At 43.1% G+C, this 20,014-nt stretch overlaps 1 protein-coding gene across 1 annotated transcript; it reads right to left on the minus strand.

The window, feature by feature from the left end:
• Nucleotides 1-403: 403 nt before the first annotated feature.
• Nucleotides 404-19,230, minus strand: LOC115141225 (protein eva-1 homolog B-like). The gene is made up of 4 exons (XM_029679973.2): nt 18,958-19,230; nt 3,359-3,510; nt 1,134-1,233; nt 404-935 (listed from the first exon to the last, which is right to left on the minus strand). Exons 3-4 carry the CDS (start codon nt 1,198-1,200, stop codon nt 499-501), a joined length of 504 nt encoding a protein of 167 aa, XP_029535833.2. The 5' UTR covers nt 1,201-1,233; nt 3,359-3,510; nt 18,958-19,230; the 3' UTR covers nt 404-498.
• Nucleotides 19,231-20,014: the final 784 nt, after the last annotated feature.

Consider the following 20,014-nt stretch of genomic DNA (forward strand, 5'->3'; position numbering starts at 1 on the left):
GTTCCCATTCACATGCCTAAATCACAAAGCAGCAGAACTGGTCTCAAAGGTGCCTTGTGGTATAACTCCATTATGGTAGTGGTAGTAGGTGACAAATGTTGATGGGGGAAATACATTCACACAGCACACCACTATCACATAGTGTTAGAGTCAAGACTTACACTTCAAGGGCCTGTTCAGAGGGATGTCACGTTACAGAATGTTCAGATAGAAACTTATCGTGCAGAACAGATATGTTTGTCTTTCAGGTAGAATAGTGAATTTTGTCAGCTCTATTCATTATATTTCTATCTGCAACATTCATAAGATTTCACATCACTGAATACACCCCAGATCGAAGTAGCACGCCACTTGTGACCTGTCTGTATACAACAGCATGAGTGACACCCCTCATGGGAATCTGTCTTTGGCGGAGTGTGGACCACAGTGTACCCCCTGATTCCATAGCACCATAGTTCTATATAGTATGTCCATTCAGTGGCCCAGTAGTACTGGACGTTAGTAGTAGTGCACCCGACCTATAGTGCCTGTTCCTGAACCCAGGATATCAGGCTGCCCATTCCTCCAGATCTCCCGTATGATTCGCTCCCTCTCCTCCAATCGCTGTGCCCGCTCTAGCTCCTCGGCCGACGTGAACACGTTAACGCTCAGTGTCCCGTCCGATTGGCTGTGGTTGTGGTGGTTGCCAATGGGAATCTCTGTGGTGGGCATGGGGGCAGGTGCTTCAACGTCACCCTCCTCTTCCTCATCCTCATCCTCGCTATCTTCATCACATTCGTCCTCACTGAAGTCCTTCAGGTGTTTCTTCTCGGGCGTGGAGGCCGGGATGTTGGTGCGGGGCTTACAAGAGATCCGGATGACCAGGAGGCAGAGGGTGAGGACCAGGCCAAAACAAACCCCAATCACAAAGTACAGCCCAAAGCTCTCTGGGTTCTCTACAGGACAGAAAAAGATAACTGGTAATTTCACCTAGTATAACAAAACCCCACAATATGTCAAAAAGGCATTGTGCTAGTAGCCTAAATCAATATTGTTATGACTGGCACATTGGTGATTTTGTTTCTTTGATTCATTTTGTGGTACTTTAAAAGCAATGTGAGAACTGCTGATGTTAAAGTGATTGATTGATTGACCTTTGATGTGTGCATATGCAGCTATGCTGTTGCTCAGGAGGTCCATCTCTTTCCTCTTTGCGTCCATGCTGACGATATGTCCAGTAGCCTTTGCTTACACCTAGAACAAATAAACACAACCCACTGCATCAGAATTCCTTGCGATCTCAACTTCAATGCCATGCATGCAATGCCAAGTACTGTATGCAGTAATGTATGCATGAATTCAGTTATTCCCACTGTGTACCACAGAAAGTTCCACAACAAACAAACTGACACAACGAGACTTGGCCAAAAGACACATGCTACCCTCATGCTACCCTCATGCACCCCACCGAAACACTTCTGCTACCACAAACCCCTATAATTCCCCTCCCCTTTAAAATGTAGTGTTTTACGAGTGCCTCTAGTGCCACACTAGATGTTTTCTTATTAGCTATCGCGCCAAACCCACTGACCACAGAATATCTCCATAGGGACATTTTCTCAAAAGTGGTATTACAAGTTTATCAGCTTTCAAAGCAGAATTACTTTCACATTGTTCCTCAACTGTAGTGGATGATATACTACATTTTTCTACATAAGACCGAATTGAGCCGGTCGGTCACATATGTCTTTGGGTGGGTGAGGACCAGGCCTAACTGGTCCAACTGTGGCAAACAAAAGCTCCACTTATTCGTCCTCAAATACCAACCGCGCAAACTGGGATCATGACGCATTTGGAACATGGTCCTGCCTGTGAGCCGTGACAGGCCTCTACAGTGAGGGTCCAGGGGTCAACTCTCTCCTCAGAAACCAATGAACAGCACTTCCTCCAACGAGCCTCCCGGATCAATGGGGGCAAGGCCTAAGGTCCTCTGTGTTGTTTTTACAGTACCTGTTTAGTTCACCCTTTCAATTTCCCTGACTGACACAAATAGGTGAACACCTGGAAGACCTGTGTTGTTGCTATTGTTTAACTATGTATTTTAGTCACACTTTTACTGTCCCTGACTGAAACAGAGTCACTGGGTTTTCCTTGTTTAATCTTGTTCTTAAGGCAGCTCTGCCTGAAGAGCAGAACCAAATGTGAATGATTGAGTTTAGACAAGTAATTTAATTGGTTTAAGTTTTGGCCACTGGGCTTATCCCTGGTGGCGCTTTCTGGTCGTCTGAGTCTTTTCCTCAGCGTTTCCTGACGCTCTGTTTGGCTCCATTGTGTTCCTGCAGGCCCTCGATGGCCCGGTCATTACTCCCTCACCTCAGACTCCCCAGGAAGTCTCAAGTTTCCCTCACAGAGAACCTTGCGGCGCCACGCCTCGCCACACAACAAAAGTATGACGCCTGGTCCTGCTTCTTTTCCTATGTGGTCTGTTTTTATTTTCTGTCAATTACATAGGCTAGGCTATAAAGGCAAGCCCCTGTGCTTTTGAGAGAGTGAGCGAGAGAGAGAGAGAGAGAGAGAGAGAGAGAGAGACTGTTTCCAATCAGAGTGAGAGGCTGGGTGGATTCTCCCATATGGAACACTCTATCCACAAGGCCCTGCTGGGTCTCTCCTGCATTTCCTGTGCAACCCCCTCCCTTCACCCTCAACCCTTGTCATAGCCCTTTCCTGCTGACTCTGCCCTTTTCTCGTCCGCTCCACTATTGTTCTCCCCCCCGACCCGCCTTGATGACATCCTCACATGGAAGGCACATGACACAGGAAAACCAAGATGCTATAGATAGTGACACAGGGGCCCAGCCAATACGAGTCTCCCTGAACCCTTCAATGTGTTAGCATTAGCCTTCGATCCCTTTCATTCTACACGTGTTCTGTGTTATGGCACCCAGGGGAACAAACATGTTGTTCAAGTAGGACAAGATGGCTGACTCTAGCACAGTCACATAGAGCACTAAACCCGTGGAATTGCTCACAACAAGCTAAGTCATAGCACATGGCATGATATTCTCATAGCCTACAGATCATTGACATCAAAAATGGCACAGGCCACCTGTTTTTGTTCTGTCACCTCAACATTGTTGGCTGATCTCTTCAGTCTATGGATTTTACACTAATGTGAATCCCGATGATATTATACTGTTGTTATCACGCTCATTTGTTAATGCAGCAAGGATTGAAAAATGCAACAAAAACATTGGTCAACCATATGCATTGCACATGCCTGACTCTTTAAAAAAAGCACAATGCTCTTTCTCTAAGATATAAAGATATGCAATAAGAAGCACAGACATATGTACACCTTGTATTGTGTCATAAACCTTACCATAAAATGAAGCTGTAGTGGTAACTATTCAGTCCCAGCTCATGATGGAAGTGGAGAGGTTTGCTGAATGATTGAGCTACCCTCTCTCTCTGTCTCTCTGGATCTACGCCCGTGCCCTTCGCTCCTCAGGCCGAACAGTTCATTTGGCCGCCCTGAGACAAGAACAAACACACAGACACTCACACAGCCGTCAGCCTACATCAGATCCAAACTCACTGAGGCGTTGGCAATGCAAACAATGACAGGCCTTTTGCTGTTGCCGAGGGATACACAGTCCGGCAGCAGACAAAATACAGGCTTTGCTTTCAGTAGTACAAAAGTTCATATTTCGATACACAAACGCATACATATACAGTGCATACTGTATAAATACAATTTACATACGCATATGTTCAAAAGGCATGTAAGTAACTATGTTATAAACGTTAAACACTGAAACACTGCACTTGTTCATGTATGGAGGGTACACAACAATAAATGATGTGCAAGGAGGAAGAGGCATTTTTTGGTGGGGGATTTGTCCATGGTGTTTGTAACATGACAAAGATTGAATTCTCACTAGGTTTTTGTGTGTATTCCTAAGCACTGATATGTTTGAAGTAAAGTCAAAGCTGCTTACAATGAATGAAAGTATATAAAATATCTCTGATAAAGTCACAGGCTGATGTTTCCCTGGAAACAGTTTAACACATAAACTTAAGTCTCATCCCATCTCTGACACATCAAACCACTGCAATATCCTCAGAGCACTTTGTCTCCAAGAAGTAGAAATCCTAGTCTATAAACCTGACAGCCACCGTATATCTCACAGAATATGAGCAGCTCTTTAAATGCCAGGTGGGGAAAGAGGACCGTGAAAAACATTCAAACATTTTTCACAAACCCTTTATGTGTTGAGAGGAAAAAGCCCAGTGCCAGTTTGAGTTGGTTTAACAGGGCCTCTTTGCTTCCCAGTGCAGATTGTGATCTTGCTGACTCTTGCCAGACCCTATGTACACTAATGCTGGGCCGAGAGAGTGTTCGGGGCTAGCAGGGACCCAGGGAACAGTCGCCATGACAGCATCTCTCCACTCCAGGCCACAGAGTCATATGGTCAGTGAGCCTTTTGTTTTGGACCACAGAAGCGGGTTCCATCCGCACACTCTTCCTGTTTTTACTTCCTTCCTTTTCAATTACTACAACTTGTGTTTGAACAGACAAGGTCAACTTTCCCCCAGCACATCATTCCTGTAGCCTGGTCCCAGATCTGTTTGTGTTGTATGTATAGCCAACTACAGTAATTGTAATTGCCAAACAAAAACAGATTTTGGACCAGGCCACATTGGCCTGATCCTTGCTGAGCTATTTGAAACAATGCATCATCTAGGCAAAGCAGCCAGTACCCGCATAGGATACTGTCTAAAGAGCTTAGGTAATAAAGTGTAAGGTCCGAGTGATTTCACCAGTTTTCCAAGGTCATGGCTAATGATTGGACTGCTAACTGGGCCTAACTGCTCTTTTCTCACAGTGGAATGCACCAGAATGGAATTAGTCAGAACTCAGGCATCTGAGAAGGGTGGTTAAAGACAACCGGAGACTCGTTTAAAGCCAATCTCAACAATAATTAACCTGGGCCTGTTGTTTTGTTTTTGTTTTGCCCTGAGGAATAAATTATGAACAGACGTGCTCTCCACCTCCCTCAATCCCATGACTCAAATTTCAGTCATGTTCTCCAAGTGACTTAATTTTCTATTCAATAGCAGATGTTGCCATGCCCCTTCACTGCTGGAGAGAAAAACACTGTTCACATATATCAGTGTTTCTGCAGTTTTGGGGACATTGAATGCTGTGCTGAAAATGTTCTGGCATATTACTCCCTTCAAGAGCCTCTAAAGGGGTTCAAATGCTAACTGGATCACTATGCCACTACAAATAAATTGACATAAAACCAAACAGGGTTTTCCTACACCTACATGCCAAAGACCCTTTATGGTACTGGAAAATGAATGGAGGCACACTCTAAGCTAATGTTGTGTGAGAAGGCTTCAGCTTTGAAGGCCTCACTCATAGATTACGTCACCTCGCATGTTACCAAATAATGCCTGCCATTCAATCCTAACTGACCTCATATCCTCAGGTCAAACCATTTGAACACACAATCCACTTCCTGTGTCCTCAGTCACATGGTGGGCAGCATCAGTCAACCAATGACTTCACATTGAAGCCAATCAGTGTGTACTTAAGAGTGTATCTTGACACCATGTCAAGATACAAAAACAATGAAAAGTTCATCCAAGTCTCAAATAACTGTAAGGCAAATAGTGCTGAGACTGACGCTGAGGTAAACAACATGTGGTGTTGTGAGGCCTGGGAAGAGTTCATTCTCTATTTCTGACTGACTATTGTTTGCTTTGGTTGGGAGGAAAGAGGAACCAAATGAAGGAAAACCCTGTCCGTTAAAGTTGTGATATTTTTGTTCTTATCATCTTGCAGAAGAGCACAATAGCTTTTCCTTTCCTACCAAATTTCCCCCCTTACATCCGGTTGTACTGTCAGTCCGGAACCTTGTCCAGACAAATGCCCTTAACTCCCACTCCTTAAACGGCAGCCCCACCACTTGGTTTGCTATAAAGCTGGGTAAAAGAAATGTAAAAAAAAATGTGAATTCATAGATGGAGGTATGGAAACAATGACTGACTGTCCACAAAGTCAACATGATAGTTTTAAAGTGGGCCTTTAAAGTGAAGGATAACATTGTCTGATTGTCTGAGCTAATCATGCTGTTATTGTCTTGTGGGGAGAAGCTGATTATGCAGTCTCTCTAGATAAAGATAGTTCCTAAATGATTGACTAGCCACATAGTGACAGGGACCAACCTCAGAGGCAAGACTTTTCGCTCCTATTACCAAACAGAAGCCCTTTTCCCTAGATACATGTACACTATAAACCATTCATAAAGTATCTAACCATAGTACTCCTCTGCTGCGTCTGAGAAATCACATTAACAACCCATGAGTAGGAATTTATCCAGGGAGTGTAGCCATATTTGAATAACAATGAGAAACTGCATGAAAAAATACAAATCCCACAAGGGAGCGAGTACACCTGCTTCCTCATGATAATGACACACTTTGAACCACAGAGGGATAGGGATATTTTTGATACCTAGAATTTCTGTGCTGCTGTAATTTTTCCCTGGCACAATTGATGCTCTTTCTGTGGTTTGCCTGGCATAGGTCTTCAGTGAGTTGAAAAGCCCAGATTTGAATTTAATCTCATTCTGTTGTTTTTATGCACAGATATAGCCTATTATACAACAACTCTGGCATGGTAGATCAGAGAGAGAGCTGGTGTCACTTAGTTTGAGTGTAAAGTGAGGACAATTTTATAGCATTCATCAACTTTGCCCCTGACAATGTTAATTAAAATGATCCTTGTTTCTTATATTTTTATTTCTGCTACTGAGGGAGAAAATCTGTCTGTGATTAATGATCCATGGGATCAAATGGACCACTAAGGAGTAATTTATTCATTGTTTTTAGCACATGGAGGCAGTTCTAAGCTCAATAGACTCCACTTGACTTTTGCAACGTGAATAAATACTGTATGCTAGAATTGTGCAGCCTGTAGAGCTACTGCTTTGATTTACTTTTTTTTCAATTTTTCACCGAAAGCCATGATGTGAGATTCTGTAAGTAGCAGAAAAGCAGGTTAATGGCTTTCCCCTCGATGCTCATAAACTGAAGTTGTATCACAGCAATATCTACTGGATGTATTTTTCCCATACCTTTCCTATTTTAACAGATTTCTGTAAAATAGTTACCATGTGGCTTCAATCACGGCAGTGTATGGTCTCACAGGCTTTCTCTAGCCTAAACCCAGCCAACCAAGATCCCCTGACCACCAACCAAGGCAGGACAGCATCCAAGTCCAGAAAAGCCTGAACTTCAAGTTCAAGCTCCCTCTGGGATTTGACTAGATGGGATACAGCTTTTGTCATTTAGAATTTTTTTGTATCAGGTTAGGAGAACATATGCAGCAGGTTAGGAGAATATACGTAGCAGGTTAGGATATTTATGTTAAGGTTAAGAAAAGGGTTAGGGTTAGGAAAAATTCCCCACCCCAAAAAACTTTTGATGTTAATTTGACAGAAGCTGTATCCCTTCTAGCCATGACCCTCTCCCTGAGAAAGACAGGCAGAGGTGCAGGCGGTAATGTTCCACCCAATAAACGCGGACCCTTTTCCTAAGAGCTAGGGCTCTGTTCGCCGGGGCCTGCAAAAGCATTCAGAGGGTAGGCATCTGGTGAAGGCATTTTCTGTCCAGCGCGGCCGGTCTTTCTTGACGACAGTAAAGGGTTGTAAGGGCATTTCAGAGAAAAGAGAGTGTCTTCCTTTCTTGTTTTCTCTTGACATGGGATCTTGGGGATCAAGCTGTGCTAAGTGTTGGTGCTGTTTTCCATTGCACCGTGCCCTGGCCATGGGCTCGTACTGTGGGGGGAATTATTTCAGTTTGAGCCCAGTCAGACATGTGTTTGCCATCAGGCCCAGTGACACCGAGCACAAGGTAGAGCTGACCCCAAAGATGTCTGCCAGCTGAGAGTATGGGGAGCTCCACTGAGCTGAGACTCAAATGTAGAAAATCTGCTTTTCGTTTTCTCCTCCCGAACAGCGAGCAGGGTTGCCACCCAGTGAATGTGGTTTCCAAACATTAGCCTTGGATTAACTTTCTCTGGGTTATAAGTGAGCCATTTTAAACTGCCCACCAGGCACAAACTGGGAGAATCAACCATTTTTGTAGATAATTTTTTCCCAAATTTTAACCAAAATGCACTTACATGACTCAAAGATTGTTTTGATTTCACTTTCAATTCACGCTCATTGACAACGCAATCAAATATAAATCAAAACTTGACATTGTACCGACATTTGTGCACAGTGGGTGGACAGTTTTGATAAGTTGTTGAATTTGACTTTAGTCTCACTTAACAACAGCTTTTTAACACTGTAGCTTTCAAGGACCAGAACCTTCTTCTCATCCAAGGCATTACTAAACATTCTGATCTAATTCACAGGGCAGGTACTCAATAAGGAAGTTATTTTGGTTTCTTTATGTCATACTTCTCTACGTGAGGCCATGATTTAATTTAAATGGAGTGTCATCTTCAACTCCACTCCAACTTGGTTCAGCAGAGAAGCCTCTATGCTTTTCAGTGCGAATGTAACTGCAATCCGTGACAAACCGAAGCAGGTATTTTAGTGACATAAGAAATTATCTAGCGAGCAATCTCTTTACCCCATGAGGATTGGGCTGGTGGGGGTATGGGGAGTAATGGAGATATGGGCCCATGGGGGTGGAGGTTAATAGCGGCCAGATGTGCGGTTGATGGGTTTGATGTTAGACAGAGACAAAGTGCTGCTCTCCTATGGAAATTCAGAAGAGAAAACACATGCTCTATCACCATATCAACTTTATCATACGTGCTCCATCGCAATCTAGCTCATGCATGTTAACATTAGAAGCCTCCTCCCTAAGTTTGCTTTATTCACTGCTTTAGCACACTCTGCCAACCCGGATGTCCTAGTCGTGTCTGAATCCTGGATTAGGAAGGCCACCAAAAACCCTGAAATGTCCATCCCTAAAAATAACATTTTCCGACAAGATAGAACTGCCAAAGGGGGCGGAGTAGCAATCTACTGCAGAGATAGCCTGCAGAGTTCTGTCTTACTATTCAGGTCTGTGCCCAAACAATTTGAGCTTCTACTTTTAAAAATCCACCTTTCCAGAAACAAGTCTCTTACTGATGCCGCTTGCTGTAGACCACCTTCTGCCCCTAGCTGTGCCCTGGACACCATATGTGAATTGATTGCCCCGTATCTATCTCCATAGCTCGTGCTGTTAGGTGACCTAAACTGGGATATGCTTAACACCTCGGCCATCCAAGAATCTAAGCTTGATGCCCTCAATCTCACAAAAATGATCAATGCAACTACCACCGTACCACCCCAAATCTGTAAATACAGGCACCCTCATAGATATCATCCTAACCAACCTACCCTCCAAATACACCTCTGCTGTCATCAACCAGGATCTCAGCGATCACTGCCTCATTGCTTGTGTCGGTAATGGGTCTGCGGTCGAACAACCCACCCTGCATCACAGTCAAACACTCCCTAAAACACTTCAGCAAGCAGGCCTTTCTAATTGACCTGGCCAGGGTATCCTGGATGGATATTGACCTCATCCCATCAGTAGAAGAGGCCTGGTTATTCTTTAAAAGTGCTTTCCTCACAATCGCAAATAAGCAAGCCCCATTCAAGAAAATTTAACCAGGAACAGTTAGGCAGTTACGAAAGCAGCTTTTTCAAACAGAAATTTGCATCCTGCAACACAAACTCCAAAAAGTTCTGGGACACTGTAAAGTCCATGGAGAATAAGGGCACCTCCTCCCAGCTGCCCACTGCACTGAGGCTAGAAAACACTGTCACCACCGATAAATCCACGATAATTGAGAATTTCAATAAGCATTTTTCTACTGCTGGCCATGCATTCCACCTGGCCACCCCTACCCTGGTCAACAGCCCTGCACCCCCCACAGCAACTTGCCCAAACCTCCCCCATTTCTCCTTCTCCCAAATCCAGATAGCTGATGTTCTGAAAGAGCTGCAAAATCTGGACCCCTACAAATCAGCAGGAATTGACAATCTGGACCCTCTCTTTCTAAAATGATCAGCCAAAATTGTTGCAACCCCTATTACTACTTGTTCAACCTCTCTTCCGTATCGTCTGAGATCACCAAAGATTGGAAAGCTGCCGCGGTCATCCCCCTCTTCAAAGGGGGAGACACTCTAGACCCAAACTGCTACAGACCTAGATCTATCCTACCCTGCCTTTCTAAGGTCTTCGAAAGCCAAGTTATCATTTACATTTACATTTAAGTCATTTAGCAGACGCTCTTATCCAGAGCAGATCACCAACCATTTTGAATCCCACCATACCTTCTCTGCTATGCAATCTGGTTTCCCAGCTGGTCATGGGTGCACCTCAGCCACGCTCAAGGTCCTAAACGAAATCATAGCCTCCATCGATAAGAGACAATACTGTGCAGCTGTATTCATAGACCTGGCCAAGGCTTTCGACTCTGTCAATCACCACATTCTTATCGGCAGACTTATCGGCAGACTCAACAGCCTTGGTTTTTCAAATGACTGCCTCGCCTGGTTCACCAACTACTTCTCAGACAAAATTCAGTGTGTCAAATCTGAAGGCCTGTTGTCCGGACCTCTGGCAGTCTCTATGGGGGTGCCACAGGGTTCAATTCTCAATCCGACTCTCTTCTCTGTATACATCAATGATGTCGCTCTTGCTGCTGGTGATTCTCTGATAAACCTCTCCACAGACGATAGCATTCTGTATACTTCTGGCCCTTCTTTGGACACTGTGTTAACTAACCTCCAGACAAGCTTCAATGCCATACAACTCTCCTTCTGTGGCCTCCAACTGCTCTTAAATGCAAGTAAAACTAATTGCATGCTCTTCAACCGATCGCTACAGGCACCTGCCCGCCCGCCCGTCCAGCATCACTACTCGAATATGTGGACACTAGAATATGTGGACATCTACAAATACCTAGGTGTCTATCTAGACTGTAAACTCTCCTTCCAGACTCACATTAAGCATCTCCAATCCAAAATGCAATCTAGAATTGGCTTCCTATTTCACAGCAAAGCATCCTTCACTCATGCTGCCAAACATACCCTCGTAAAACTGACTATCCTACTGATCCTTGACTTCGGCGATGTCATTTACATATATAGCCTCCAACACTCTACTCAGCAAATTTGATGCAGTCTATCACAGTGCCACCTGTTTTGTCACCAAAGCCCCATACACTACCCACCACTGCAACCTGTATGCTCTCGTTAGCTGGCCCTTGTTTCATATTCGTCGCCAAACCCACTGGCTACAGGTAATCTATAAGTCTTTGCTAGGTAAAGCCCTGCTTTATCTCAGCTCACTGGTCACCATAGCAGCACCCACCCGTAGCATGCGCTCCAGCAGGTATATCTCACTTGTCACCCCCAACGCCAATCCCTCCTTTGGCCGCCTTTCCTTCCAGTTCTCTGCTGCCAATGACTGGCACAAATTGCAAAAATCACTGAAGCTGGAGACGCATATCTCCCTCACTAACTCTAACTTCTTTGGGACTGGGGGGGGGGGGGTATTGAGTAGCTTGGATAAAAAGGTGCCCATAGTAAACTGCCTGCTACTCAGCCATAAAAGCTAGAATATGCATATAATTAGTAGTTTTGGATAGGGAACACTCTGACGTTTGTAAAACTGTTTGAATGATGTCTGTGAGTATAACAGAACTCATATGGCAGGCAAAAACCCGAGAAGAAAATCCAACCAGGAAGTGGGAAATCTGAGGTTTGTAGTTATTCAACTCATTGCCTATCGAATATACAGTGTCTATGGGGTCATATTGCACTTCCTAACGCTCCCACTAGTTGTCAACAGTCTTTAGAACCTTGTTTGAGGCTTCTACTGTGAAGGAGTCTGAATGAGTCAGGGCTCTGGCAGAGTGCCATGAGCTGATCACGCGCGCTCACGTGAGAGCGACCTGCTTTCCATTGCATTTATGAAGACAAAGGAATTCTCCGGTTGGAACATTATTGAAGATTTATGATAAAACCATCCTACAAATTGATTCTATTCTTCGTTTGACATGTTTCTACGAACTGTAATATGACTTTTCATCTGAACTTTCGCCTGGACTTGCCCGCGCCTCGAGAGTTTGGATTGTGTACTAAATGCGAACAAAAAGGAGGTATTTGGACATAAATGATGGACTTTATCGAACAAATCAAACATTTATTGTGGAACTGGGATTCCTGGGAGTGCATTCTGATTAAGATCATCAAAAGTATGTTAAGATCATCAAATTAATATTTATAATGCTATTTCTGACTTCTGTTGAATCCACAACATGGCGGATATCTGTATGGCTTGTTTGTGTCTGAGCACTGTACTTATATACTTACTTATTGCATGGTGTGCTTTTTCAGTGAAGTTTAAAAAAAAGATCTGACACAGCGGTTGCATTAAGGAGAAGTGGATCTAATATTCCATGCATAACACTTGTATCTTTTAGCAATGTTTATTATGAGTATTTCTGTAAATTGATATGGCTCTCTGCAAAATCACCGGATGTTTTGGAACTACTGAAAATAACACGCCAATGTAAACTGAGATTTTTGGATATAAATATGAACTTTATCGAACAAAACATACATGTATTGTGTAACATGAAGTCCCATGAGTGTCATCTGATGAAGATCATCAAAGGTTAGTGATTAATTTGATCTCTATTTCTGCTTTTTGTGACTCCTCTCTTTGGCTGGAAAAATGTCTGTGTTTTTCTGTGACTAGGTACTGACCTAACATAATCGTTTGGTGTCCTTTCGCAGTAAAGCCTTTTTGAAATCGGACACTGTGGCTGGATTTACAACAAGTTTATCTTTAAATGGTGTAAAATACTTGTATGTTTGAGGAATTTTAATTATTGGATTTCTGTTGTTTTGAATTTGGCGCCATGCAATTTCACTAGCTGTTGGCGAGGTGGGACACTTACCGTCCCACATATCGCAGAGAAGTTAAGCACCAGCTGTCAGAGCAGCTCCCAGATCACTGCACCTGTACATAGCCCATCCAACTACCTCATCCCCATACTGTTATTTTTTTGCTCCTTTGCACCCAATATCTCTAACCCGTATGTCTGCACATTCATCTTCTGCACATCTATAACTCCAGTCTCTATCACTCCAGTGTTTAATTGCTAAATTGTAATTATTTCGCCACTGTGTTCTATTTATTGCATCACCTCCCTTATCTTACCTCATTTGCACACACTGTATATTTTTTTTCTATTGTGTTATTGACTGTATGATTTGTTTATTCCATGTGTAACTCTCTGTTGTTGTTTGTGTCGTACTGCTTTGCTTTATCTTGGCCAGGTCGCAATTCGAAATGAGAACTTGTTCTCAACTAGCCTATCTGGTTAAATGAAGGTGAAATTAATAAAACATTTATATAAAATACTGTACATACAGGGCCCAGGACATTGATGCTCAGAATTGGAACTTAACGAGTTTGTGTGTGTGTGTGCAAGAGAGTATAAGTGGGAATGTTTATGTGAGACAGAGCATGATGATGTGTGTCCATGCATACACCCATATGTGTGTTCCTTTTTGCCTCCTCATATGCACCCCTGTGCTTTCTTAAAGCACAGTAACCCTCAGGTGATCCCCAACCTCAAGCTCCAAAAATAGAGTTGTGATCTTTGATCGATCTGGGCCAGCATGTACCATCCGACCACAACCACACACTGCATTCATTACACAAGACTTGTGATTACCCTATGACACAAAATGTGTTAACCCTTTCCATGAGTGGCTGGGCAGAGTTAACCATGTCCTGTTCACAAACAAGTAGAGCTGGTTTCCTGGACATAAAATAAGCCTAGTCTTCTGGGAAAGTGACACGTGCTGTCATTTTTAGTCTGTATGGTATGAGTTCTTTAGTTCGTCAGGGTACAGTTTTGTCGGAGCTGGACAAACGACTTGTTTGGTGTGGACCATAAATATTTGATAACCGACCTTAAACTATGATTCAATCATAAGATTGAGCTTCTGAGTCAAGTGTCTCTTATTTAATGTGCAATCAATGAATACTAGAGATACTTTAGAAACGTCACTGTACCAGTTTCCAGAGGTGTGAACTCGAGTCACATGACTTGGACTCGAGTCAGACTTGAGTCACAAATATGATGACTTGAAACTAGACTTTGACTTTAACACCAGTGACTCGTGACTTGACTTGAGCGTTATGACTCGACCTGACTTGATACCCTCCCCAAGCCCAAATATTAAAAATTATACTATTAAAAAAAGTGTGCAGCGCATTAACTGTTAATTTAACGGATTACCTTTTGAATCGGACAGCAGCCAATCAAATTGTATCAGCTGAGAAAAAGTTGTGTGGCAGTGCAGAGGAATGTCGGTGGGTGAATTCAGTTGGAGCCCTTGGAAAGATGATACCCCAAATAATTACATTCGGATATTAAGACGACGCTGTATCAACAAAAAAATGGATTGCAACTTGCAAAACATGCCGGAAGAAATTTACAGGCGGAGGAGCAACAATTTCCAACTTTGTTCGACATTTGAAGCTGCACAAAGAACGGTAAGTCGTGGCTAATATTTGATTAATTTACTAGTGTATCTTGTAGCAAACGTAACGTTAAATCAATGAGCCTCCACACAGTCAGTCAGTGCGGGAATGTGATCGTTGCACCCAAGATTGAGCTTCAACTGGCTAGGCTAGGCAATTGGTAGCCTAAATCCTGCCTGATGTTACTGCTGTTCCTAAATCCATTGACATACGTTAGCCTACTGTAACCACACAGAGAGAGAGAGAGAGAGAGAGAGAGAGAGAGAGAGAGAGAGAGAGAGTGTGTGTGTGTGTCCATGGAAATATAACGTTTATTTGGAAAGTAGTTAATATATATGTTTTTAAAATCATTCATGATTTGCGTAAATGTAATATACTAACTATTACTCTTGTTAAAAATATGAAATTGTATTACATTTGGTGAAGAGCACATTATGACTTGTTTAGGACTCGAAACTCAAACTTGTAAAACAATGACTTGGTCCAAACCTCGGCCAGTTTCTGTGTGCTTAACCCTGTCATCTTGTTTTTATTCCTTTTTCACCATATGGTTCCTCTCTTCCCCCAGATTCCCATGTAAAGTTTTAAACAAATTCTACCTTAATTGCAGTGCTCTTTATGTTCTTGGACATTCACATGTGTACAGAGATAGCGAGGCTTAGGAAAACCCTAGTGGATTTAGCATGTCAAACATCCCCCTAAGTCTAAGGAGACCAGGGAGAAGCAGTCATTAGAAGGCATTGAGGCTTTATGAGACAGCAGTGGTTTTAGTTGGAGTCTTGCTAAACACAGCTTCAGAGATAAATCACTCATCAACCTATTTTTTGTCAATGGCGAATCTGAATCGAATACAGTCTCGTTGGCTTTACATCTGATTAGACAAGGCAGTTCATAGCTTCTGCGTCTCTTTGAAAACCTGTTTATAACATTTAATGGCTACTGGTCTACAAAATATAATATACTGTGCCTCCCACTTCATTTAGGTAGCATGTCTCAAACTCTCTCTCATGTTACACAACAAAACAAAAATTATACCAACACACATGTGAGAGCAATGGTTTACTCACCCTAAGAAGTTGTCAGATGTGAGTTACTCTATCAGTTTCTGCTAGGCGAGAACAGCAAGACCAAGGCAATGGCTTAAATAGCAATACCAAGGCATCATTACAGGATTGTAGTGGTAATAAAGCAAATACACCACTCATAAAATACACCACTCATCTTGATCCAGGGCTACAGTGGCTTACATAAGTATTTACCCCCTTTGGTATTTTTCCTATTTTGTTGCCTTAACCTGGAAATCGAATAGATTTTAGGGGGGTTGGTATAATTTGATTTACACAACATGCCTACCACTTGGAAGATGCAAAATATGACAACAAAAACAGAAAACTTGAGCGTGCGTAACTATTTACCCCCCCGAAAGTCAATACTTTGTAGAGCCACCTTTTGCAGCAATTACAGCTGCAAGTCAATACTTTGTAGAGCCACCTTCTGCAGCAATTACAGCTGCAAGTCTCTTGAGGCATGTCTCTATAAACTTGGCACATCTAGCCACTGGGATTTTTCCCCATTCTTCAAGGCAAAACTGCTCCAGCTCCAGCTCCTTCAAGTTGGATGGGTTCCGCTGGTGTACAGCAATCTTTAAGTCATACCACAGATTCTCAATTGGATTGAGGTCTGGGCTTTGACAAGGCCATTCCAAGACACGTAGATGTTTCCCCTTAAACCACTCAAGTGTTGCTTTAGTAGAATGTTTAGGGTCATTGTCCTGCTGGAAGGTGAACCTCCGTCCCAGTCTCAAATCTCTGGAAGACTGAAACAGGTTTCCCTCAAGAATTCTCCTGTATTTAGCTCCATCCATCATTCTGACCAGTTTCTCAGTCCCTGCCGATGGAAAACATCCCCACAGCATGATGCTGACACCACCATGCTTCACTGTGGTGATGGTGTTCTCGGGGTGATGGAGGTGTTGGGTTTGCGCCAGATATAGCGGTTTCCTTGTCAGCCAAAAAGCTCAATTTTAGTCTCATCTGACCAGAGTACCTTCTTCCATATGTTTGGAGAACACCACATGCCTTTTGGCAAACACCAAATGTGTTTGCTTATATTTTTCTTTAAGTAATGGCTTTTTTCTGGCCACTCTTTTGTAAAACCCAGCTCTGTGGAGTGTATGGCTTAAAGTGGTCCTATGGACAGATACTCCAATCTCCGCTGTGGAGCTTTGCAGCTCCTTCAGGGTTATCTTTGGTCTCTTTGTTGCTTCTCTGATTATTGCCTACCTTGCCTGGTTCATGAGTTTTGGTGGGTGGGCCTCTCTTGGCAGGTTTGTTGTGGTGCCATATTCTTTCCATTGTTTAATCATGGATTTAATGGTGCTCTGTGGGATGTTCAAAGTTTCTGATATTTTTTAAATAATCCAACCCTGATCTGTACTTCTCCACAACTTTGTCCCTGACCTGTTTGGAGAGCTCCTTGGTCTTCCTGGTGTCGCTTGCTTGATGGTGCCCCTTGTTTAATGGTGTTGCAGACACTGGGGCCTTCAAGAACAGATGTATGTATACTGAGATCATGTGACAGATCATGTGACGCTTAGATTGCACACAGGTGGACTTTATTTAACTAATTATGTGACTTCTAAAGGTAAAAAAACATGGGGCAGTGAGATTGAGGTGAACAAGAGGATGGTGGGGAACATAGCTGGGAGAGGTCAGATACAAGTCAACTGTCCCAAAACACGCTTGAGGGTTTAAGGCATTCACACTTATCCTCTGTTATCTGTCACTTTATCATATTGACACAGGGAGGGACAGCAAGCTGCCTGCCCACTTAGAAATGCTAATTAGAGGGGACCTCTGAGAATGGCTATCTCCTACTGATAAGAGGAGCTGACCACAGCACTCCAGTAGAGACGGTATGTGTACGTGTGTGAGACAAAACCATTATTCTCCCCCCACACACACACACGTACGCACACACACAGGACCCCTATATGTTGATGAAACGGGAGGGCTGCACATCAGTGAAGCATGACGCTCCCACCTCGGCTCCCCCAGATCGTATTATGCTGTTGATGCGGCCCTCACCAAAATACAGAATGCGGCAGGATGTTTGCATTTATTGCGGCGAAAGTCAAGTCATTTATCACCGCAAGGTTAGCCACTGTGCAGCTAGCTGCATCAGCCCTGCTCTCTGGCACTGATCCATCAGATACATGTTGGGGCAGTGAGCTCTTAGCTCTTGTAAGAGCTCACGTTGAGACACTTGTTGAGACACTCAAAAGGTGAGCATTGCTTCTCTTGAGGACACTCCAACAAGAACAGTATAACCCCTATAAATGAGCTTGGATCACGTAAAGATATGAATATAGCTACTGTTCCCGGAAGGAAGGAAACAAGCTACAACACACAGCGCTGGAACCTATAGCTGTGTGTTCTACTGAGTGCGCTGACAGAAAGGGAACCTCTAGTCGTCATTAGAGTTTTTAAAGTGTTCCCAAACTCTTGCAACCACAAGAGTACTGCTTTGCAGAGTTCCGAAGGAACATAAACTGCAAAACATGAAACAGCAGACACTCATTGAAACCCCACTGTACCTAGACACACACCACAGGTCGCACCCCCATAAAAATCAGTCAGTTTAAGCTAGAGATATCAGGTTTGCATTAGATGCATCTCAATCCACTGCATCTGCCTATGTCACACTTCACTGAAAGGTGAAAGCGCTAGAATGGTGTTTGTCATACCATGAGACATCACAAAAATCAGTCTTCCCAAACTATTATGACCCCTCTATGGAAAGATGAGACTTTCACGAACACGATGGTGTTCTCCGTTTTGCTCTACGACCCCAATAAGCGTCTTGGGACTCGTCTGAAGTCAGTACAGCCGATCTGTCAACTTCTGTCTGTAGAGTCCGAACAGTTTGGGATACACACTAATATGATACCAGTTAAATACATGCAAAAAATAAGTTACAAATGTTTCCTGTTCTTTCTTTATCTCTCAGATATAGGGGAGACATTTCAGAACAAACTTCCTTTTGATTTTATAGGGAACTATCTGTTGTTCCATGTAGTGAATCTGTCATTCAACGCGTTTGTATGGGCTAATAGCAGGACGGCCCAAAATATTTTAAAACATATTTTTGGGGGATACTTCAAGGGGTATTCAAATTCAAAATCAAATAGCAAAATGATCCTTGGTATGACCTTCTCAAAAAAAATCCATATAGCTTAGTAGAACACACTCCCCCGGCTTAAGCAGGGCTTATGGGTTTTAAGGGAAACGCAAAAAGTTACAGCCTTTACATTGTAAATACAGTGATTTAAATACCTCGTTGAGGTTCATATGTTATTGTACATACACAGACTGGGGTTGTCACACTCACCAAGTAAGTAGTACTGTCAAAGTGTCCTCTTAGGAAAGTTCATTCCTGTCAAGATAAGGTAAGGCTCAATGCTAGCCTCAGTCAAAACAGTCCACTTCTCGCATCCAGGTTGGCAAAATCAACACAACAAGCAATCCTGACTTTGTCAATCTTGCTCGTTCCTTGTGTGTGACTACTGCTGTTCTCCAGTCCTGGAGTGTGTAGAGAAACCTATAGGGAAGAGGTGGTAGCTTGCTCTGAATAACAGACTTTCCCTCTCCCTCACGGTCTCCACTCTCTCTGCCAGCAGCAGGAAAACGCTGTCATACAACCTCTCAGAAAGAGAGAGAAAAAAGGAGGAATGAGGAACTGCCAAAAATGAGCAGGGTTTGGGAAAGAGGGAGGGAAGAAGGAAAGAGGGAGGGAGTATTGGGAAGGGAGTTCTTCCCCCTCGTCCCCTCTGTTAAGGAAATGGGCAGGAAAAACACAACCCCCGACAAATGAAGGTTGATTTTCCACACTGAGTACAGAATGACAGAAAACATGAACAAAAACAAAACACGAGGCATGACAGTGATGGATTGTCGTTTACCTTTGGAGATATTAATAATAACTGTATATAAGCAACAAAACACACTGTATTGCAGCTTAAGCTTTTTTGATTTGAAGATGAATGGGAAAGTGGGACTTTTGGGGGATAGGAGTAAACATGTAGTCTGAAAAATATGACAACCCCCTCACAGTTGGGAGCCACACTCATAAACATATGGCTATCAATTTGATTTTATAATCCATTATAGAGAAGAAAATGAAGACTGAAGAGGTTTGACTGCATAAAATGTGGTATCTATCTAGTAACTGTCCTTGCTGAATAACAAAATAACGCAAAACCATGTAAGTATCCATAGTCTTTTGAACACTTTTGGAAAAAAGCCTACTTTTCAGGCTTAGCACTTGGCCGTGACAGCATGACATGGCCATAAGTCCTACATTACGGGCTCACAGCACATGCTCATCTTGTTTTGTAACCCAGACTTACTAGCAGGGAGGAAACCCCCAACCAACTGAAGAGAGTGAG

This window comes from Oncorhynchus nerka, linkage group LG14 (genome assembly GCF_034236695.1).
Source record: "Oncorhynchus nerka isolate Pitt River linkage group LG14, Oner_Uvic_2.0, whole genome shotgun sequence".
NCBI classification, from domain to species: domain Eukaryota; kingdom Metazoa; phylum Chordata; class Actinopteri; order Salmoniformes; family Salmonidae; genus Oncorhynchus; species Oncorhynchus nerka.